Source organism: Erinaceus europaeus, chromosome 15 (assembly GCF_950295315.1).
Source record: "Erinaceus europaeus chromosome 15, mEriEur2.1, whole genome shotgun sequence".
Taxonomy (NCBI): domain Eukaryota; kingdom Metazoa; phylum Chordata; class Mammalia; order Eulipotyphla; family Erinaceidae; genus Erinaceus; species Erinaceus europaeus.
The window spans coordinates 46479558-46499784 of NC_080176.1; the positions used below are offsets into that span (position 1 = coordinate 46479558).

The following is a 20227-nucleotide window of genomic DNA, read 5'->3' on the forward strand; positions in this document are numbered from 1 at the left end:
GTAGCAGAGGGTTTGCCAAGTGGTAGTTTTTCAGGGAAGGTCTTGAAAACTCAAGATGAAAAAAAAAAAAGTGCTGGGCTGTCTCCAGTCACTGAAAAATAATCAACCTTGCAAATGGTGTCCAATTTAACTGTGAATGAATCTTGGAAATAAATGGCACATGACTTGGAAGGAAGGCATGCAATCTGTAAAAAACTGGAAAATAAAAAGTGACTGGATGTAAATTAATTCACCTCATTTCTAAAATTCCTGCTTACATCTGACAAGCCTCAGGTTGCAGAGCAATCAATAATTAAAAAAAAAAATTCTATGGAATACAGCCAAGAACAGAGCTGTGAGCTCAATGCTTTATTTATTTATTTATTTATTTTTAGCAGCCTGCAAGATGTAACACTGCTGATGTTAAGGCTTGTGGAAGGACCAATCTAGCACACTGACTCCTATCTAATAAAAATTGTGGCCCACAGCAAAATACAAGTGAAAACTGTAACTTTAGTAAGGACTGGTAAGGCATTCATCCTAATAAATATACAAGATAATAAACAAACACGTTTCAACAAGACCATAAAACACTGCATTCTTGAAAGATTCTTTATATAAAGGCGAAAGTGAGGGGCCAGGTGGTGACACACCTGGTTGAGTGCACATGTTACAATGTGCAAGGGCCCAGGTTTGAGCTCCTGTCCCCTACCTCAAGGGGGAAAGCTTTTCGAGAGGTGAAGCAGTGTTGCAGGTGTCTCTCTGCCTCTCTGCCATTCCATCACACCCTTCCCTCTTGGTTTCTGGCTGTCTCTATCTAATAAGTAAATAAAGATAGTAACATTTAAAGGTGACAGTCACACATATCTCAGAAGATGAGGATACATTTACACTTTGTTCAAATACTCTCTTTAAGAAGGCAGAAAAGTGTAATGCATTTTAAGAAACCAAAAGGAAATCGCAGCCATCTTGGATAGAATTTTTGTTAAAAATTTCAGCTACCCCCAAACTAGAATTGCTCACATTCTAAAGGATCTAGAGAGGAATTAAAAATTGATCCCTCTTTATTTTGAAAAATCATAGGAAAAAAGCTGCCTCCCTGACATCATATTAGAGAGTTTCACCATAAGGAGATCCCTTTCCTGGCTCGTCAAAACAGAAACCAAGAATGGTATTTTAAACCCAAAATGATGTTTCTGATTGAACTACACTCTTGAAGCAAAATGAAATGGCTCAAAGATTACTGTTTAGCCTTTCTTTACAGGATGGTCACAAAGTAGTTAATCGATCAACAGAGCAGAATTGACTCACAGTTTTTGTCACTTATTTATTTACTTATTTATTTTAAAAAGGAGATATTAACAAAACCATAGGCTAGAAGGGGTACAACTCCATACAATTCCCACCACCAGATCTCTACATTCCATCCCCTCCCCTGATAGCTTTCCCATTCTCTATCCCTCTGGGATATGGACGCAGGGTCGTTGTGGGTTGCAGAAGGTGGAAGGTCTGGCTTCTGTAATTGCTTCTCCGGTGAACATGGGCATTGACTGGTCGATCCATACTCCCAGTCTGCCTCTCTATTTCCCTAGCAGGGTGGGTCTCTGGGGAAGCGGAGCTCCAGGACACATTGGTGGGGTTGTCAGTCCAGGGAAGTCTGGTCGGCATCATGCTGGCATTTATTTTTAAGAGAGTGACACCAGAACACCAGATCTTCCTATGTGTATCTATCCTGAGTGTTATGGTGTCTCCCACTTGGTGCTGGGGCTCAAACCTGGGCTGCACACAGGGCAAGGCACACACCCTACCTGGTACACTATCTCTCTAGCTCTGTTTTTGTCTTAAAGAGTTGATCAAATGAAGGCACAGCTGGTAGAATATCTATGGTACAACTGCAAAGATCCAGGTTCAAGCACCTGGTCCCCACCTGCAGAGGGCAGGGTGGGGGGGGGAGGGAAGCCTCACACATGGTAAAGCAGTGCTGTGTTTCTCTTTCTCCTTCTCTCTCTCTCCTCTCCTCTTAATTTCTCCCTGCTCTCTCCAAAATGAAATAGAAAAAACAGTTTAAAAAGGAGAAAACTCCTAACCCTCTAGTGTATTTCTAAGGCCTTACCTGTAGTTCTATTAAATGAATAAAGAAAGTAACATGGTGGGAGTTGGGTAGTAGTGCAGCGGGTTAAGCGCACGTGGTGCGAAGCACAAGGACAGGCGTAAGGATCCTGGTTCGAGCCCCTGGCTCCCCACCTGCAGGAGTCGCTTTACAGGTGGTGAAGCAGGTCTGCGGGTGTCTTTTTCTTCCCCTCTCTGTCTTTCCCTCCTCTCTCCATTTATCCAACAGTGACAATGACAACAACAATAATAACTACAACAACAATAAAAACCAACAAGGGCAACAAAAGGGAAAATAAATTAAATATTTTTTAAAAAGAAAGTAACATGGTATACTTAATTTGCCAGCTACTTTAGAAAGGGAGAGAAAATATAGTTTAATTGGTTGGTTAAAAAAAAGGACAATAATTTTGTCCCAATAATTTTCTTTTCCAGAAGGCAGCTTTAGAAGGGGCTAATGATACATTAACACAAAAAGGACACAGAGTAACTCAAATCTAGAAGACAGAGATAAAAAGAGCTGCTTCTCACTAATTTCAAAGACTTGGGGGAAGTAATTTCAAATTGAGCATTATGTTGTAGAATCATATTAAATTTTAGAACACTGGCTTACCATTTCAAGCCCTGCAGAGCATTTCTAACACTGCTCTAAGCAACAATGCAAGAATCTAACTCTGGCCTTCTTTCTCTATGAAAATTATTTAAAGGCAAAAAAATATATTACTTAAAAGCTCTCATTAAATATCAGGTTGCTGGAAAAGTCATGACACATTTTTGCACAGAAAAATACATGATGTATATATACACAATGAAATGCTACTCAGCTATTAAAAATGGGGATTTCACCATTTTCAGCCCATCTTGGATGGAGCTTGAAGGAATCAATGTTAAATGAGACAAGTCAGAAACAAAAGGATGAATATGGGATGATCTAACTCATAGGCAGAAGTTGAAAAACAAGATCAGAAGAAAAAAACGCTAAGCGTTCGAACCTGGACTGGAGTTGGTGTATTACACCAAAGTAAAAGACTCTGGGATTGGGGCCAGGGAGGATTCAAGTCCTGAAACATGATGGCAGAAGAGGACTTGGTGGGGGCTGGAATGTTACGTAGAAAATTGGGAAATGTTATGCATATGCAAACTATTACATTTAAGACTATAAAACATTAATTCTAAATAAAGAAATAAAGAAAATACATGATGACTTTTCTGACAACCCAATATTTGCATCTAATTAGAACCTGTACCGATGCTCAGAGAGAGAAAAAAAAACTCAAGTTAACTTGTAACATCTATTTTTTAGATACTGGCATCATATTTTGTTATGAAGAGCTGTGATTTTTGTACAGATAACATAAACACCAAGTGCTTAATCCTATGTAACACCACTAGCATTTCAGAAATGCAAAAGACAGAAGAATGTAGGTAGGTAATACTTATTAAATATATTTAGTTAGATTTTTTTTTTTTTTGCTTCCAGGGTTATCACTGGTGTACCTGCACTATGGTACCTGGAGGCTATTTTGTTCCTTTTGTTGCCCTTGTTGTTTATTATTGTTGTTGTTGCTATTATTGTTATTGTTACCATTGCTGTTGCTGTTGTTTGATAGAAGAGGCAGAAATCGAGAGTGGAGGGGTAAGACAGAGAGGGTAAAAAAGGATAAAGGATAAAGGATAAAGAAGGTAAAAAAGGATAAAGATAGACACCTGCAGACCTGCTTCACCACTTGTGAAGCAACCCTGTAGGTGGGAGCCGGGGGCTAGAACCGGGATCCTTATGCCAGTCCTTGCGCTTTGCGCCATGTGCGCTTAACCCGCTGCGCTACCACCCAGGCCCCAGATCTTTTTTTCTTTTTTAAAGAATGAACTAACTGTAAAGTTAGTGTGTCAGTGTGAAAAAGAATTCTGATATCAATCATGGGCCTTATCTCAAATCCAGAAAAGGAATGTGAGGGCATCGGAAGATGAATGGATAGGATTAGAAGATCTGGTTTTGCTTCTAATCCATTTGAGGCTTAGTATGACTCACTCTGGCCAGCCAACATCAGTTTCTGAGTTTTCATATTTATTAAAAATGAAAAGGACTAGGTGACATGCAAAGCTCAGTCCAGACCTAAAGCAGGATGATAAAAACTGTGGGATCTGAGTCCTGCTAGATTATTTCTAATATTTTATATTACTCTTGGTCATTTTTCTCAGTGTTGAGAAGCTCAGCAGCGTACGTTTTCTGATCCTTGTATAATTGAAATAAAAAATTATTGTATGGCGCCAAAGTAAAAGACTAGGATGGGGGGGGTGAGGGTTCGGGTCCTGGATCATGATGGCAACCTAGGGGGGGTGACTTGTTATGTGGAAAACTAGGAAATTTTATGCATGTACAAACTATTATATTTTACTGTTAACTGTAAGCTATTAATCCTCCAATAAAGAAATTAAAAAATATATTTATTTATTGGATAGAGCTAGCCAGAAATTGAGAGGAGGGGGGAGGGAGAAAGGGGGAGAGATAGAGAGAGAGAGAGAACTTCAGCACTGCTTTACCCCTTGTGAAGCATTCCTTCTGCAGGTGGGGACCAGGTTCTTGAACCTCAGTCCTTGTGTACTGTAACATATGTGCCCAGCCAGGTGTGCCACCATCTGGCCCCCTTGTATAATTTTTTCCCTAGTTAAAAAAGGACAATCTAGAAATCCTTCTCCCTTTATCATGGCAACTCTGCTGCTGGGCAATGTCCTTCCCCCTTGCCCCAAACAGGTGCCAGCCCCGGTCATCAGGACTTGGTAAGCAGGTGACAGGTCAGTTAGCTCAGTCTCAGGCCTAGATTGCACAGTTCAGCTCTTTAGAGGTCAGTGTCGGCAGAAATGGTGACTGAGTCACTGCTAACCAAAAATCTCCCAACTTTTGAGAGGTGCACTTTTCCCAGCTGAAACAATACAAACTTGCCATTAGCAGGGGTGGGGGGATGGGGGGGGTGGGGGGGTTGGGGGTGGGCGGGGTGGTGGTGGTGGTGGATATTGGATTGGATATTTGTTGGAACAGCTGAAAGCATGGACCTCACTAGCTGAAACTAAAATAGAAACATCAGAGTGTCTAGATTAGGGAATGTGGGCTCCCTCAGACTAAAAAGCAGTAATTTTAATGTAGAAAGCTTTTGGTGACAGCAGTGAAGACATGAGGCATCTTACTCACTCAAAGAGAGCTAGCTGCAAGCTACCCCAGGCCAAACTCAAGACAGCCATTTCCTCTCTCTCTTTTCACAAAATTGTCACAGGTAAGAGAGAATTTAAATTAAGGATTAATTTGCTAGTCACTATTTTGATGGTAAAAAGAGATGTGTAGGAATATTTCCCAACCTCACTGCAGGGGTTTGCAAGTCTGGAAGACATTTAAAATAATTCACTAGATATGGGCAGCCATCTCCACAAAAGCATCTGAGGTGAAGGGGTATTCTGCAACAATGACAAAAAAGAGTTATCCTGTATTGTGTTCTTTTTTTTTTTTTCTGCCTCCAGGGTTATTGCTGGGGCTCAGTGCCTGTACCATGAATCCACTGCTTCTGGAGGCCATTTGTTACCTTTGTTGTTGTAGCCTTGTTGTGATTATTATTGTTATTGTTGATGTCATTCGTTGTTGGATAGGACAGAGAGAAATGGAGAGAGGAGGGGAAGACAGGGGGGACAGAAAGAGAGACACCTGCAGACCTGCTTCACCACTTGTGAAGCGACTCCCCTGCAGGTGGGGAGCCGGGGGCTCGAACCAGGATCCTTACGCTGGTCCTTGGGCTTGGCGCCACGTGTGCTTAACCCGCTGTACTACCGCCCAACCTCCTATTGTGTTATTAAGACACTGGTTATAAAGTACAGAAAGAAGAGAATGTGAAAGAATCTGTGGTGGAATTTTTTCGAAAGGACTCGAGATTTCAGTTAGTATGATTTTTATCTTCTGAATCAGGGATTAGTAAATATTTTCCAGATAGTAGTTTTGGCTTTGTAGGCCATATGGTCTCTGTTGGAATAACTCAGTTCTGTTGTGGCCACAGACAACATATAAATACACAAATGTACTGGGTAGTTATGTTCTGGGTAGTTATGCTTTATTTTTAATACAATAGGTGGCTCACCCAAAGGATTCCTTGTGCCATCCCCTCTATGTGGAGACTTACTCAGAACTTCAGTGTATTGGTTTACCTAACTTTCATAACAAAGCTAAGTTGTGGTAGTATATCTCAACTGATGATGAAGGTATCTGGGTTTAAGGGGTTAGGTGACCCACCTGTGATCAAAGTCAATCCCTCAAGCTGGAGTCTGAAATAAACTTTTGAATCCAGAGGCTGAGCTATACTTCATAGTGAACTGTGCTCTTCAGACATGGTAGCCTGCTTAAACAATGGCTGCCTAAAGTAGTGTGACTCTTTTTCTTATTGAAAGGCAGTGGAAGATGGGTGAGTGATGGTTATGCAAAAGGCTTTCATGCCTGAGGTTCAGAAGTCCCAGGTTCTACTGTCACCCCCAACCAAGCCATAAGCTAAAGCTATAAAGGGCCTTGGTTATTTAAAAAAAAAAAGGGTGGGAGGAGAGAAGGGGGAAGGGGAGAAAGAAATAAAAAAGGAAGAAAGGTAGAGGGATGTAGTGGAGAGACAAGAGGTGCTCAGGGTTAAAATGTATGCCTTCCATGTGTGAGACTCTGGGTCCAATCCCTGACACCACATGTGAGTATCACCAACAGCACTAAGGACAAAAAAAAAAAAGAGCCCATCCATGGATGGCTGAGCAGTTCTTTGTTTTTTGTCTGTTAAATGTATGTAATATAAATTGGGCTAAGGAGGTAACTTAGTAGCATCACACATGATGTCCTGGGCTCACTGGCTGATACTATATTAAAAATGTTAAGCAGGCGGGAGGAGGGCGGTAGCGCAGTGGGTTAAGCACACATGGCGCAAAGCATAAGGATCCCAGTTCAAGCCCCTGGCTCCCCACCTGCAGGGAAGTCGCTTCACAGGCAGTGAAGCAGGTCTGCAGGTGTCTGTCTTTCTCTCCCCCTCTCTGTCTTCTCCTCCTCTCTCCATTTCTCTGTCCTATCCAAAACAACGACAGCAATAAGAACAACAATAATAACTACAACAACGATAAAACAACCAGGGCAAAAAAAAGGGGGGGGGAATAGCCTCCAGGAGCAGTGGATTCATGGTACAGGCACCGAGCCCCAGCAATAACCCTGGAGGCAAAAAAAAAAAGTGTTAAGCAGGCAAAGGAATGACTATGTTTAGGTTGGATGGTTAACTTAGATCTAAGGACATCTTCTGTCTTTGAAGTAAACAAGAGAACAGAAATGGCTGGTGTAAAAACTGAAAGGGATAAGAAAGAAATGTCTACTACAGTGAAAAGTGAATTGCAGTGGGGAAAAAATAGACAAAAATATTTATCACCATGAAAACTCAAAACTAGATAGATAACAACAACAACAGAAAAACTGAAAGAAGCAAGAATCTCCTGTTCCAAAGATATGCGATGTCATTAGTTCGAAGGAACAGGAGGAACATATACAAGTGATCATGAGGTCACTTGCCCGCACAATCTTCCATTTCTTTGACCTCCACAACCTCTCATTATCTGTTACTACAATTTCAGTTGCCCACACAAATGGATGTACTTAGTTTTGAAAAGAAAAAAGTTATTCTTTTAAAATTTTTTTAAGTCACTTTTATTCATTGAAAAGAGACCATCAGAAATCAAGAGGGAAGGGAGAAATACAGAGGAAGAGGAAGAGACAGCTGCAGCATTGCTTCACTACTCAAAAAGCCTTCCTTCCCCCTGCAGGTAGGGACCAGGGGCTTGAACCTCGGTCCTAGTGCACTGTAACGTGTGCTCAACCAGGAGCACCACCACCCCACACCTATTCTTTCACTTTCTATAATACTGTTTACAGTTTAATAATCTCAAACCCTACCACCACTACTGTTCTGTATTCCACTTTCATAAAGATATCCACTTACAAAAATTCTTTAAGAATCTAATTTTCACTGAGGATGCATTTCTTATATTCATTCATTCTTACTTGGATGAGTCTCTGGCTCATTGCTACCTGTCTCTCTAGTGTATATGTCATCCATACCTCAGCTTGGCCGAGCCCCAACACTGACAAAACCCAAATTTCTGTCTACACTGTACCTGTAGCCAGGAAGTTGAAATGACTAGAAGAAGAAGAAGAAGAAAAAAAAAACGGTTGGTCTCTAGTGATTTCATTTGAGGTTCAGCGATAAAACTTTGAGGCCATACACTATACTTTCCTAGTTAACTTACTTTCCAGCTCTTTGAACTGATTAGTATTTCCTTCCTGTTAAGGCTGCCCAAGGCCTCCATTTGCCCAATGGAATGGTTAGTTTCTAAGCCCCATCTAATTTGATGTTTGCATTTGACACAGTTGCCCGCTCCTCCTTGAACTGTATTTGTCATTTAACCCACATCCCCCTCCTCGTCTATTCATCTTACTGCTACTCCTGTTAGTCTCCTTTCTGGATCCTAGTATTAGAGTATACTGAGACTTAGAACTCAGTCTTGTCTTTTTCTCTTATCAGTATTATTATTTTTATCTAGTCTCTAGGTTAGAATTTCAGCCTCAGCACCGCTGGCAAATTGGGCTGGAAACTTTGTTATGGGGTCTTCCTCTACTCCGTGTAGTATGCTTAGCAGTATCCCTGTCCTCTGTCTGCTTGCCAATAGCACTGGCCCACTCCATAGCTGTGACAAGTAAATTTGTTTCTAGGCATTGCCAGATATTCCCTAGGGAAAGGCTTGAGAGTCACCAATCTAGGTGAACTCAACTAGCTCTGTGGCTTTCGTTACAATCAGTCGCACATACATGCCTCAGTTGCATGCACACCAGATGTCATACCTACATATACAACTGACATCTCTTTACTGGGAGGTAGTACTTGTACTTGTTTATGTATTGTCTGCCTCTGAATAATACTGTAATCCCCAAGTAGGCCGGCACCTGCAATTTCACAACTCACCCCCACCCCTTTTCCTAATGCTCAAAATGCTGCAGTGCACATATAAGTTGCTCAAAAATACCTTTGCTGGTTAAAGAATTAAACACTTAGCGTATTATTTCTTACATCGATTTGCATCTGTATATATGCAAGAATATGAACATGTACATATACTTTTTAATCTCAGTAATGATTATTTTTTAACTAACATAATTCTAGTTAGATACCAATTCTGCTTTTTTGTTTGTCTTTTTAAGAGACAAAGAGGCAGAAAGAGAGAGAGTAAGAGAGAGAGAGAGAGAGACAGAGAGAGACCATGATGCTGAAACTTCCTTTCATGCAGCAGGGGCTGTGACCCTGGTCCACCTGTATGGCCTAGCTGGGCACTATCCAAGTGCTACTTTGCCAGTCCACCAATTCTGAACACTTCTTTAAGGCATTTACATCAAGTGTGTATTGTCCTGGTCTAGTATAACCTGTACTTGAAGTGGAGATGTTTTCCAAGTGGATTTCAATTCTGTTGTCTTTTAAAAAAAATGGCTTTCTCAGTGATAGCTACATTTATATCATCCTAATATTTTTAATAGTTGTATTTATGAATAAGTTATGCCACTTTCTCCCCTGCTCCAGGTGAAGAAATAACCAGACAGACCATTTTCTTAGCTCGCATGCTGCACATTACATATGTCTAGATATGCACACTATTGATCATTTAAAATGTTTTATTATTTATAAGAGGGGAGGGGAGAGGACACTAGAATAACATTCCTGCTAGAGACAAAATCTCGGGCCTCACTCATTGAAGTCCTGCTCTCTGCTCACTGATTCACTTCTTAACCTCCCCTCCAGCCTAGCTGCCATATAATTAGTAATTTAAAAACTGCAACTTCTAATATTCCCACTTTCTGATCAAGACACTATCCAGACTCTCCCCATATTTCCTTGGGTGATTTATTTAACTTGCTTATGTTAATTCACTAATTGAGCACACCGACTTTTGTGTATTTTGCAATGCAAATTTTCTGAGGTTCCTCTGTAAAATTTTCTTTGAGTAGAACTGAATGATGCCTTCTTTTTAAATGTTTTTTTCTTAACCTAAAAAAAAAACTTTATTTTATTTGATAGAACAGAGAGAAATTGAGAGGGGAGGGAAGACAGAGAGGGAGAGGGAGAGGGAGAGGGAGGGAGAGAGAGAGGGGAGAGAGAGAGAGAGAAAGAGAGAGAGAGAGAGAGAGATACATCTTCAGCCCTGCTCCACGGCTTGTGAAGCTTCCACCCTGCAGGTGGGGACTGGGGGCTTGAACCTGGGTCCTTGTGCATAGTAGTATATATATATACTTAACCAAGTGTGCCAACACCTGGGTTCCTGAATGATGTCTTAATGCTCAGGGTAAGCTGGCTGTGCTAGTATCTTAAAACTTTATGAGTAAAGCATGAGCAGTATTAGGTGTTTATGTATGTCCAACACAGGAAATCAGCACAAGACAATGAACTATATATATGGGGGCTACCAACTTGCACTCCTTACACTTACTCTGTGCCTGTAAACATTAAACAAAATTTTTTTTGGTTTAAAATTTTCTAGTAAAATACACATGCCAGAAATTTACCATCTTAATCACTTTAAGTGTATAAATTAGTAGTGTTAAGAATACTACTAATTTATACACTTAAAGAGGGTTTGAAATTTTAAATGACATCTCTTCTAGATAAACTTTAATCAGTACACCTAGTCATGATATTCAAGAAACAAACAAACAAACAAACATCAGGATGTATTTTTTAAGTATTATTCTTCCATGCTGATTTAATAAAACTTTGCAAGGACAGCTATTTAAAAGAAAGAAGCTGCTTTTAATATCTTTTACATGAGCACTATGTCACAAAGGACTTAAATTTTGAATGCTTGAGGAAATTGTACATCATACAAAAATTTTTATGATTAACTTCTTGTCATTTATCAGGAAGTGAAATGTTTTCAGGTAGTTTTAAGATAATAACTTTCATTCTGAGCAACACATTCTTTTTACTTAGACAAATCTAAATATTTTTAAAGGAAAGATTTAAGTCATATAAAGATACTCATGCAACAGCAGTTGATCAACTTCTGGCCAACGGATTTTGGAAAATTAAAAAAACATGTTCACAAAAAAAATTTTAACTGTCAAAGAACACAAGTTGTCTTGAAGTTCATAATGAGGTGGCTGAAAGAGTGAAAAAAAAAATCATCCCACAAATTTTGGAACAGAAACTTAATTTAGTGAGTAGAAAATTTTACAAGATGTAAAATCTCCCCCATTTTAATAATACAACTAAAGTAAGTAGACCACAGCAGCTGTCTCCTAGAACTGGGAGAAAAGGTGACTTAGCTCAGTCAAATCAGCAGAAGCACTTCTCCACTAAGGAAGCTGTCTTGGGCATTCCTCCTCTTTCCTAAGAAGTATAGGTGGAAAGACTCACTAACAGACACTGTTGCATTCCTGGGGTAAGATAACCATGCTGTCTGCTTTTTACAGAGTAATTCCTAAGAAACAGATATCTTAACCGCCCCCCCCCAAGTCTGAAAAGGTTCAGACAGTGATTTAGTTGGAGTTCCTGCTGGAAGGAAGTTAAATAGAAAATCGTTTCAATGCACACACTTTCTATTTATTTATTTATTTATTTATTTATTCCCTTTTGTTGCACTTGTTGTTTTATTGTTGTAGTTATTATTGTCATTGTTATTGATGTCATCGTTGTTGGATAGGACAGAGAAATGGAGAGGGGAGGGGAAGACAGAGAGGGCGAGAGAAAGATAGACACCTGGAGACCTGCTTCATGGCTTGTGAAGCAACTCCTCTGCAGGTGGGGAGCCAGGGGCGTGATCTGGGATCCTTATGCTGGTCCTTGCGCTTTGCGCCACCTGCGCTTAACCCGTTGGGCTACCGCCTGACTCCCAATACATACACTTTCTAAAATATTTTAGTATAATTGTGAGTGTTCCAGAAGAAAATACAGTGGACTGGTAGGCAGTATGGGGGGTGGGGAGGGGGTGGGTCGTTGGTGTTGCTTTCCTGGCCACTCCCTTTTCAAAAGTAAGGCTAGTTGAAAGAGAACCCTTACTATGTAGAAAGGGACAGAACTCTAGAAGAACGCAAAGCAAATGTAGCACAGTAAATGCTAGGTGTGTGTGTTTTCTTTTTTCTGATGAACAAGAATGCATAAATACCTACTGTGTAACAATCGACACAGCAGTTTATCATAAGAGAGTGCACACCTGCCAAAGTGTGACCTGACAGACTCTCTACTAAGTTCATTCTTGGAGATTGTTACCAGTTTACTCTATTTAAATTCAGTGTTTGGTCATCAATTCATCATATGTTCTTTTTTGCATCCAGCCTCACAGAAGTACAGGTAAAATAATTACTGTATTTTATTTTGCTCTAATTTTATTTATCCTGTTTTTAAAGAGAGACCCTGTGACTAGAATACTACTCTGGCACAGGCTGAGCCAAGGACCGAACCAGGACCCTCAAACGTGCATGTCCTATGCTCTGCCACTGAGTCTTGTCTCTGGCTCTAAAATAATCATTCCATATTAGGGGATGAGGATAAAACAATACAACAGACCCCCAAGCTCCCAATCTTTTGATTTTACTTGACAGTTATGCAGGCCAGACAATGGAAGTACAGCGACTAGCGTGGCATGAGGTCAGACACAGCACATGTCATTCCTCAAACAATCAGTTCCAACCGCTAGCACTGACCTGATAGGAAGAGGGAATTCTCCAGTGGGACATTCACTGTGTACATAATGACTTGAAAGTTAGATTATTTTACTGAGGATAAATATTTGGCTCTTCTAGAGTTACCTTCACGTTGAATGTTATTTCCTCCATGACGTACACACGCTCAGGAAATGCTTTCGCCACCTCCTCCACGCTGTTGAAATATTGCACTGGCTCCTTTATATCTCGGTCTTGTTCCAGAAGCTTAAATTGCCCTGAAATACATGATAAAGGGGAGAGATGTGATTTGTTTATGCTGGGCAGCTGTCACCATGGTGATGGCAGACCCTTTCCTCGCTCTTCCTCTTCTTTGCTAAACACTTCTCATCACCACAGCAAGAAATAAGCATTTATATGTATATCTTTCTGCAAATATGATAAAATACTGGACCCATGACTTAACAAAACTGAGATGCTTGGGTTTCTACAATGAAGAGGCAATGCTGCAGGCTCACGAGCATCTATAATTTGTGGTGTTGCTGCAGCACAAGTTTAAGACTAGGCTGGTGGAGGGGGTGGAATGGGGGTGGGTGGTGGGCAGGAGCAACTGGGCATCTGGAACAGCATGTGGCTTCCTTCATTCCTCCTGACTGCTGAGCATGAAATTCGGGAGCAGAGAATACACTATGATGGCATTCATGATTGGGGGGAATTTGTGGAGGACTTTCAACATATTCCTAAAAATGTCCAGGATCAATTATGCTGTTTGAATGTTTTTGATACTATGCTGCATTCCAGAGGCACTGTTTTCAGCTCAGAATAATAATAATAATAATAATAATAATAATAAATATGTAATTGAGTCAAAGCTGTTGTTTTCTGAAGTTTGTTTATAACACAAGGCTTGAAAAGCATGAAAAAAAGAATTTAAAGTTAGTATGAGACAGCTTTCTCTCTCTTCCTTTTTTCTTTTTACCAGAACACTGCTCAGCTCTGGCTTATGGTGGTGGTGGTGAAGAACTGAACTGAACCTAGGACTTTGGGGCTTCAGAATCTCTTTGCATAACCATTATGCTATCTACCCCTACCCTGAGGCAGCTTTCACTGCATGTATCTGTGGGGAATCAGAAGTAGGGAAACTGCCATTCATATTCTCAACACATTTGTATATGCTTGGCAAAAGCATTAATCTAGATGGCAGAGACATCAATAAATAGATGAGAAAAAGTCTCCATTCACCTGAAGCGTACATTGTAGTGGGTGACAGATGCTAACGGCAGTAAACAAATAGGGTACATAAAATTGGAAGGGAAGAAGTGCTACTAAAAACAGGGAGGGCTGAGCGAAACAGAGACTGTAGGATGGTCAGAAAAGGCTGGCTGGGAAGTGACCTTTGGGAGTTAAGCTTTTAAAATTCTAAACACAGGTAATAGTCATGGAAAGAGTCTCAGGAGGATGGATGGGGTACTGCTTGGTATTCTGCCAGTGTGGCTGAACAAGATGAAGAAAAGGGTAAGAGGGAAGGAGAAAGGATGTCAGAGAAATAACAGGTGGCCTGGGGCCAGGTGATGGTGTACCTGGTTAAGTGTACATAGTACAGTGTGTAAGGACCCAGGTTCAAGCCCCCGGTCCCCACCTGCAGGGGGAAAGCTTCATGAGTGGTGAGGCTGGGCTGCAAGTATCTGTCTCTGTCTCTCTCTCCTCTATCTTCCTCCTCAATTTCTCTCTGTCTTCATTAAATAATAAATGAATACAAGAGAAATAACAGGTGGCTACCATGGCTTTAAAAAGCCGTAATTCATCGTATTGGTGAAATTCACTGTGGGATTTGAGTGCAGAAGTCATGATCTAGCCAAAAATCACTCTTATTGGCTGCTGTGTTGACAACAGACCACAAACATTTAAGGCACAGTGGCAGAGACACCAATCAGACAGCGCCTAAAAGAATCCATATATGGGGTGAATCCAACTGGGGTAGTGGTGGGGGTGGTGGAGGAGGAGGAGGAGGAGGAGGAGGAGGAAGAGTAAGAGCTAAGAAAAGTCTAAGGAAGATGACCTGCACAGCTGAAGAACAGGGTTGCCATTAACCAAGACGGGTAGGCTGTGGGGTCTGGACAAGTAGGAGATGTCTACTAGGCGTAGCAGAAAAAGTATCCCAGAGGCTCTGTGACAGGGCATAAAGTGTGGGGCTGAGAGAGTAGTCTGGCTGGGAGTCATCAGCACGTAAGCGATATCTCCACCATGATACTTTAATGATGATTGACTATGGACTTTAGCAATAGGTAAAGAAGCGTTTTAAGGCTTTGGTCCTGAGAGAGTAAAAAAGACTGGCCAGGAGAATAAGAGGGTGATCAAGAATGAGTGTAGTCTGACTTTAGGACCTGAACATCAAAGATGTATTTAGAGACTCAACCCCCACAGGCAAGTGAAACTAAAACAAGACTAAATAAATGGGACTGTATCAGCTTCAAAGCTTCTACACATAAAACAACAAACAAACAAACAAACAAAAATCTTCCAAATCTCCACTGGGGTAAACAGCAACCCAGCAACTGGAAGAAGATATTCCCATATCACATATCTGACAAGTAGTAGCTATTAAACATCAACAAAGAATTCATATAGTTCAACAAACAGAAATTGAATAGCCCAATGAAAAAGTAAAATCTATGAATAGACAGTCAAATGAGGAAAAGCTCCACTTAGCTCATCATTAGAGAAATGCAAATTAAAAGCACCTTGAGGGGCTGTAGCTGGAGCATTTGATTGACTGAACATGTTATCATGTGTAAGGACCTTGATTCAAGCCCCCAGTTCCCACCTGCAGGAAGGAAACTTCACAAGTGGTGAAGCAGTGCTGCAGGTGTCTCTCTTTGTCATTCTTTCTTTATCTCTCCCTTCCATCTCAGTTACTCTGTGTCTAGCCAATGAATGAATACAATTAAACAATGTTTTCATGAAAGATTTCTATATCTCATTATAGTAAAAAAATAAAACAAAAAACCCACATTAGATTTCACTCCACACCTGTGAGAACAGCCTACACCAACAGAACAGGAAATGATAAAGTGTTGGCAAGGATGTGGAAAAAGAACTGTGACACTGCTGGTGGGACTTTGCAAAGCTGGTGTAGCCATTATGAAGAACAGTATAGAAAATTCTTAACCAAGTAAAAATGGAAATACCTTATGATCCAGTAATGCCACTCATGGGCATTTACCCAAAGGGACTGAAAACACTAATTTAAAGGGACATATACACGCTTTTTGTTTATTTATTTATTTCATTTACCAGAACACTGCTCAGCTCTGGCTTATGGTGGTGCAGGGGATTGAACCTGGGACTTTGGAGCCTTAGGCATGAGAGTCTTTTACATAAACATTATGCTATCTGCCCCTACCTTACATCCCCTGTTTATTATTCACAATAGCCAGCATATTAAAATAACTTAAGTGTCCATTGACAGATGACTAGGTAAAGAAGTCAGAGGGCACATACTCAATGTAGTACTACTTTGCAACTAAAAAAAGATATTGTGTCCTTTGGGACAAAGTATATGGAATTAGAGGTGATCATGCTTAGTGAGGAAAGCAAGGAAATGAAAGATGGCTACCAGATGGCTTCAGTCGTATGTGGAACAGAGAATTAAAACATGAACTGGGGGTGAGGGGGAGAAAAGAATAAAGGTAGCCAACCTCTAAGACTTTGGGAGAATTATGGTGGTTATTATTGTGGGCTGTGGGAGGCACATTACTTTGATGGTGGGGGTGAGTGGAAGGAACTAGGGTAAATCACTACTAAAAATGTTTTGTTTTATTTCTTTTTAAAAAAGGAAGGGTGTATTCTGGAAGGCAGGTGATTCAAATGTTTCAAGGAGGAGTGAGAATGATGTTAGCTGGGCCAACAGGACTGTGAAAAGAGGCCACAGAATGTTGGACGTAGCAACTTGTATTTAATGTAGGACTGTCAACAGTGGCACAGTTGAGGCCCAAAGCCTTACTGAACTGACTTAAAGCCTGACTCAGAAGCAACAACTGGGAGTTATCAAGAATGAACATTGGATGATATATGGAAGCGTTCTATAAAGAAGAGAAGGAAGGTGGGATGGGAGCAAGTGGAGAGGTCGCTATGGAAGCCGATTGCTTTTTATATTTATTTAATATGGGGGGGGAGGTAAAAGCATGTGGAATGCTGATATGAATGAACAGCTTGGAACAAGGTGATGATGGGCGGAACTGGGAAAGTTTTTACAAGAGTAGGCAGAGGAAACATTGGAGTGGACAGACTAGTCTTTGACAGGGGCTCATTTGTAGCAAGTTTAGCGGGAAATGGTGGAGGCTGCCTTTTATTACTTTAACTTTCCAGCCAGTTGGAAAAAAAGGCATGGGTTGAGAATAAGGTTGGGAGATGAGGTGTTAGAGAGAAAGAATACTGTAAAAAGCACAGCAGCAGAGAAAAGCAGAGTGACTACCGGGCTGCCGTAGGTTCCCCATGAAGTTCACAGTCATAAATTTAGAGTGAATACAAAAAGTATAGTGTGTCTTTCTCCATCCAATGTCTGATTCTCAGGGCTGGCCTCCATTTTTACTGCTTATGTGTTTTTCACAATTTTTTTTTTTTCTTCAGAGTGAGATCCTTAATTCAGAGGATATCATGCTCAGTTCTTTTGTGTTAAACATACATGGCTACTGTGCTATACAAAATACCTAAACCGATTTATATTTTGACTAGTAGGCAATATGTATCCTAGTTTTGCAAATACAATATGTTAAAGAGAGGACTACAAAAGTTGGGTAAGGGCAAGAGACTGGCTCAATTAATAATGGCCTGTTTGGTCAATATCCTACCACCTCATCACCTGGGGCCCTAGTCAGGGAATCCTTGGATTCCCACACAAATATGATGGGCCTAGACCTCTAATAGACCCCTCTCTGCACCACCACTGGCACATCTATCAGGAACGTCATCACAAGCCCTCTTCTGGGCTTTCCCAGGACCTGGCCCTCACCACAGAGCAGCTATGGCAGGGACTGCCTCCGTCTCTGAAGGGAGGCTGGGGTATCCTGCCCTGCCACTCATGGCAGATTGGTCCTGAAATGAGTGCAGCCTGCACTGTTGCCAGCTGTGACCATGAGCTGTGAGCTCAGACCAATTGGGGCTCAGAGGCTACACAGGCTCTGGTGCTAAATATAAATGAGCCCTGGGTCAGGTGGACGGAGGTTAAGTAGTTAATTCCATCCACAGAATATTTTCAGGAATGGGAGCTACTCTCTTCCCTAATTCAACTTTCTAGCCTTTTTCTCTACTCTGACACCATTTTCTCAGACAATGCTTTTATCTAGCTTCATGCTAGCTATCAAACTCAGGCAGGGACTACCATAGAAATGCACCCATGGAAACAAGTCTAGGGTGCACCTCCTAGCTCTCTTCCATTCTAAGATTCCTGATCTCATCTGCTCTATTCCTATTTTCTGGTCCCTGTTTATTAAGCATTTTGTCTCACTTTATATCCTGCCACCTTCCAGACACCAAGTTGCAGACGCTACTATGATTCTATCCTGACTTCCCTGGGCAGATGATTTCAGCAATGTGTCCTGGAACCTCATCTCTCCAGAGCTCTATGCCACTAGGGAAAGATAAGAGAGAAGCTGGGGGTATGGATTGACCTGCCAACACCCAAGTCCAGTGGAGAAACATCTACAGAAGCCAGAACTCCAACCTTCTGCACCCCCAAAACAACTCTGATCTATACTCCCAGTGGAGGAGAAGTGATAGGAGAAAGAGGATAAGAAGGCTCTGAGCTCCACCCAGCTCCATCAGGTCCCAGAGAGAGAGGATGAAAAGAGGAGAGATATTTGGATGTAGTAGTAGTGTTATGTGTGGCTTGGAGGGCAAGAGAGGACTGGACCTGGAAGACAAAGGGGGCAATTGTGTACAAATGTAGACAGGTAGCTGTAGAGATGATGGTTAGCTCATGTCTGTAACCTTGGGAGAAGTGTGGTAGACTGCAATGGAGGGATCAGGGATTCAGAATTCTGGTGGTGGGAACAGTGTGGATTTGTACCCCTGTTGACATGTAACTTTGTAAATTAATATTGAGTCACTAGTAAATAAATTTTAAAAAAAGAAAAAGTTGACCTGGAGCACTGAAGCCCTGGCAGTGACAAAAACAAAACAAAACAAACAAAAAACCAAATACAATCTGTCAGGACTCAGTATTTTTTACATTAATAACTCAAGTGGTATTAAATAGCATTTCTTTTCTGTATTATGTTTTTGAAGATGAAATTACAATTTTTTGAGATTTTCTTGGGCAAGTGATTATATAAAGGGATGTATTCTAAATTCTCTCCTAGAGTCCTATTTAAGAGTCTCCTGCATATTTGTACTTGTAAGTTTAATTTGTACCATATTTAATGTCTAAACTTGCAATGCACACTTAATAAATGTTTACTGAATAAAGGACAGGAAACTACTTAGGTCTGGGGATTGGCAAACAATGAAGCAGTCCATTAGTAACAGCAGTCTTTTAAGATTATAAATGAAGGTGAAGTATGTTACTATATATAAGGTTTGCATGTTTCTAGACATTAGATGGACATTTTCACACAGAAGAAAAGAAAAGCAATTGTATATTACTGATTTACATCAAAATTATTATAAGAATATGGTAAGTAACCTCCAAAGATGACATCATTAATTGACATTATCTTTCAGAATAATACAATTTTCCAGAAAGGAGATGTGACATACATGAAAAAGTAGGGGCAGGGGGTGACCTAGCCATATGAACAGTGGGGTTCAAACCCCCAGTCCCCACCTGCAGGGAAGTAGCTTCAAAAGTTGTGAAGCACCATTGTAGGTCTCCCTCTTCCTCCCTCTTCCTATCTGTGTATCTCTGTCTCTACCATAAAAAAAATAAATCATTAATAAAAGAGAGAGAAAAAATTAGTTGTCAGAGAATTTTAAAATTTACAGGTTCATTTGGTTGGGAAATCCAGAACCATCTGACATCAGAACCAATAGACATTTAACAACACTCATCATTATCAGAAACAAAGAGCTACTAGAATTTATTTTTTTAAAAAGACTTTATATGAAAATGAGATAGAGAGAGAGAGAGAGAGAGAGAGAGAGAGAAAAGAGATAAGAGCCCTGATCAACTCATCAGTTCAGATACATGGAGTACTAGGTTTGGATATGGGACCTCTGTATGTCAGTCTAATGTGCTACCACTGTGCTATCTCTCTGATCCCACAGCGTCTACAGCGTCTAATTTCCAACTTTCTAGAAGAATAACAACAGAGATGTAGATTTGAACCTGAATACAGTTGGAGCAATCTATCATTAAACCAGGAAGCTGACTTAGACAGGGAGTAGGTCTGATTTGGTCCTATGTCAGTTTGCTAGTCTCTGCTGGAAGGAGTGGAAAGTTATAGACCA

The 20227-nt window shown here is 40.7% G+C and overlaps 1 protein-coding gene across 2 annotated transcripts in view; it reads right to left on the reverse strand.

The window, feature by feature from the left end:
• The window catches only part of GAREM1 (GRB2 associated regulator of MAPK1 subtype 1), a 230243-nt gene that overhangs the window by 37335 nt on the left and 172681 nt on the right, over positions 1-20227 (reverse strand). For both annotated transcript variants that reach the window (XM_007520935.2, XM_060173675.1), the window contains one exon: positions 12929-13059. In XM_007520935.2, coding sequence (XP_007520997.2) covers positions 12929-13059 — 131 coding nt within the window. The remainder of the gene's footprint in view (positions 1-12928; positions 13060-20227) is intronic.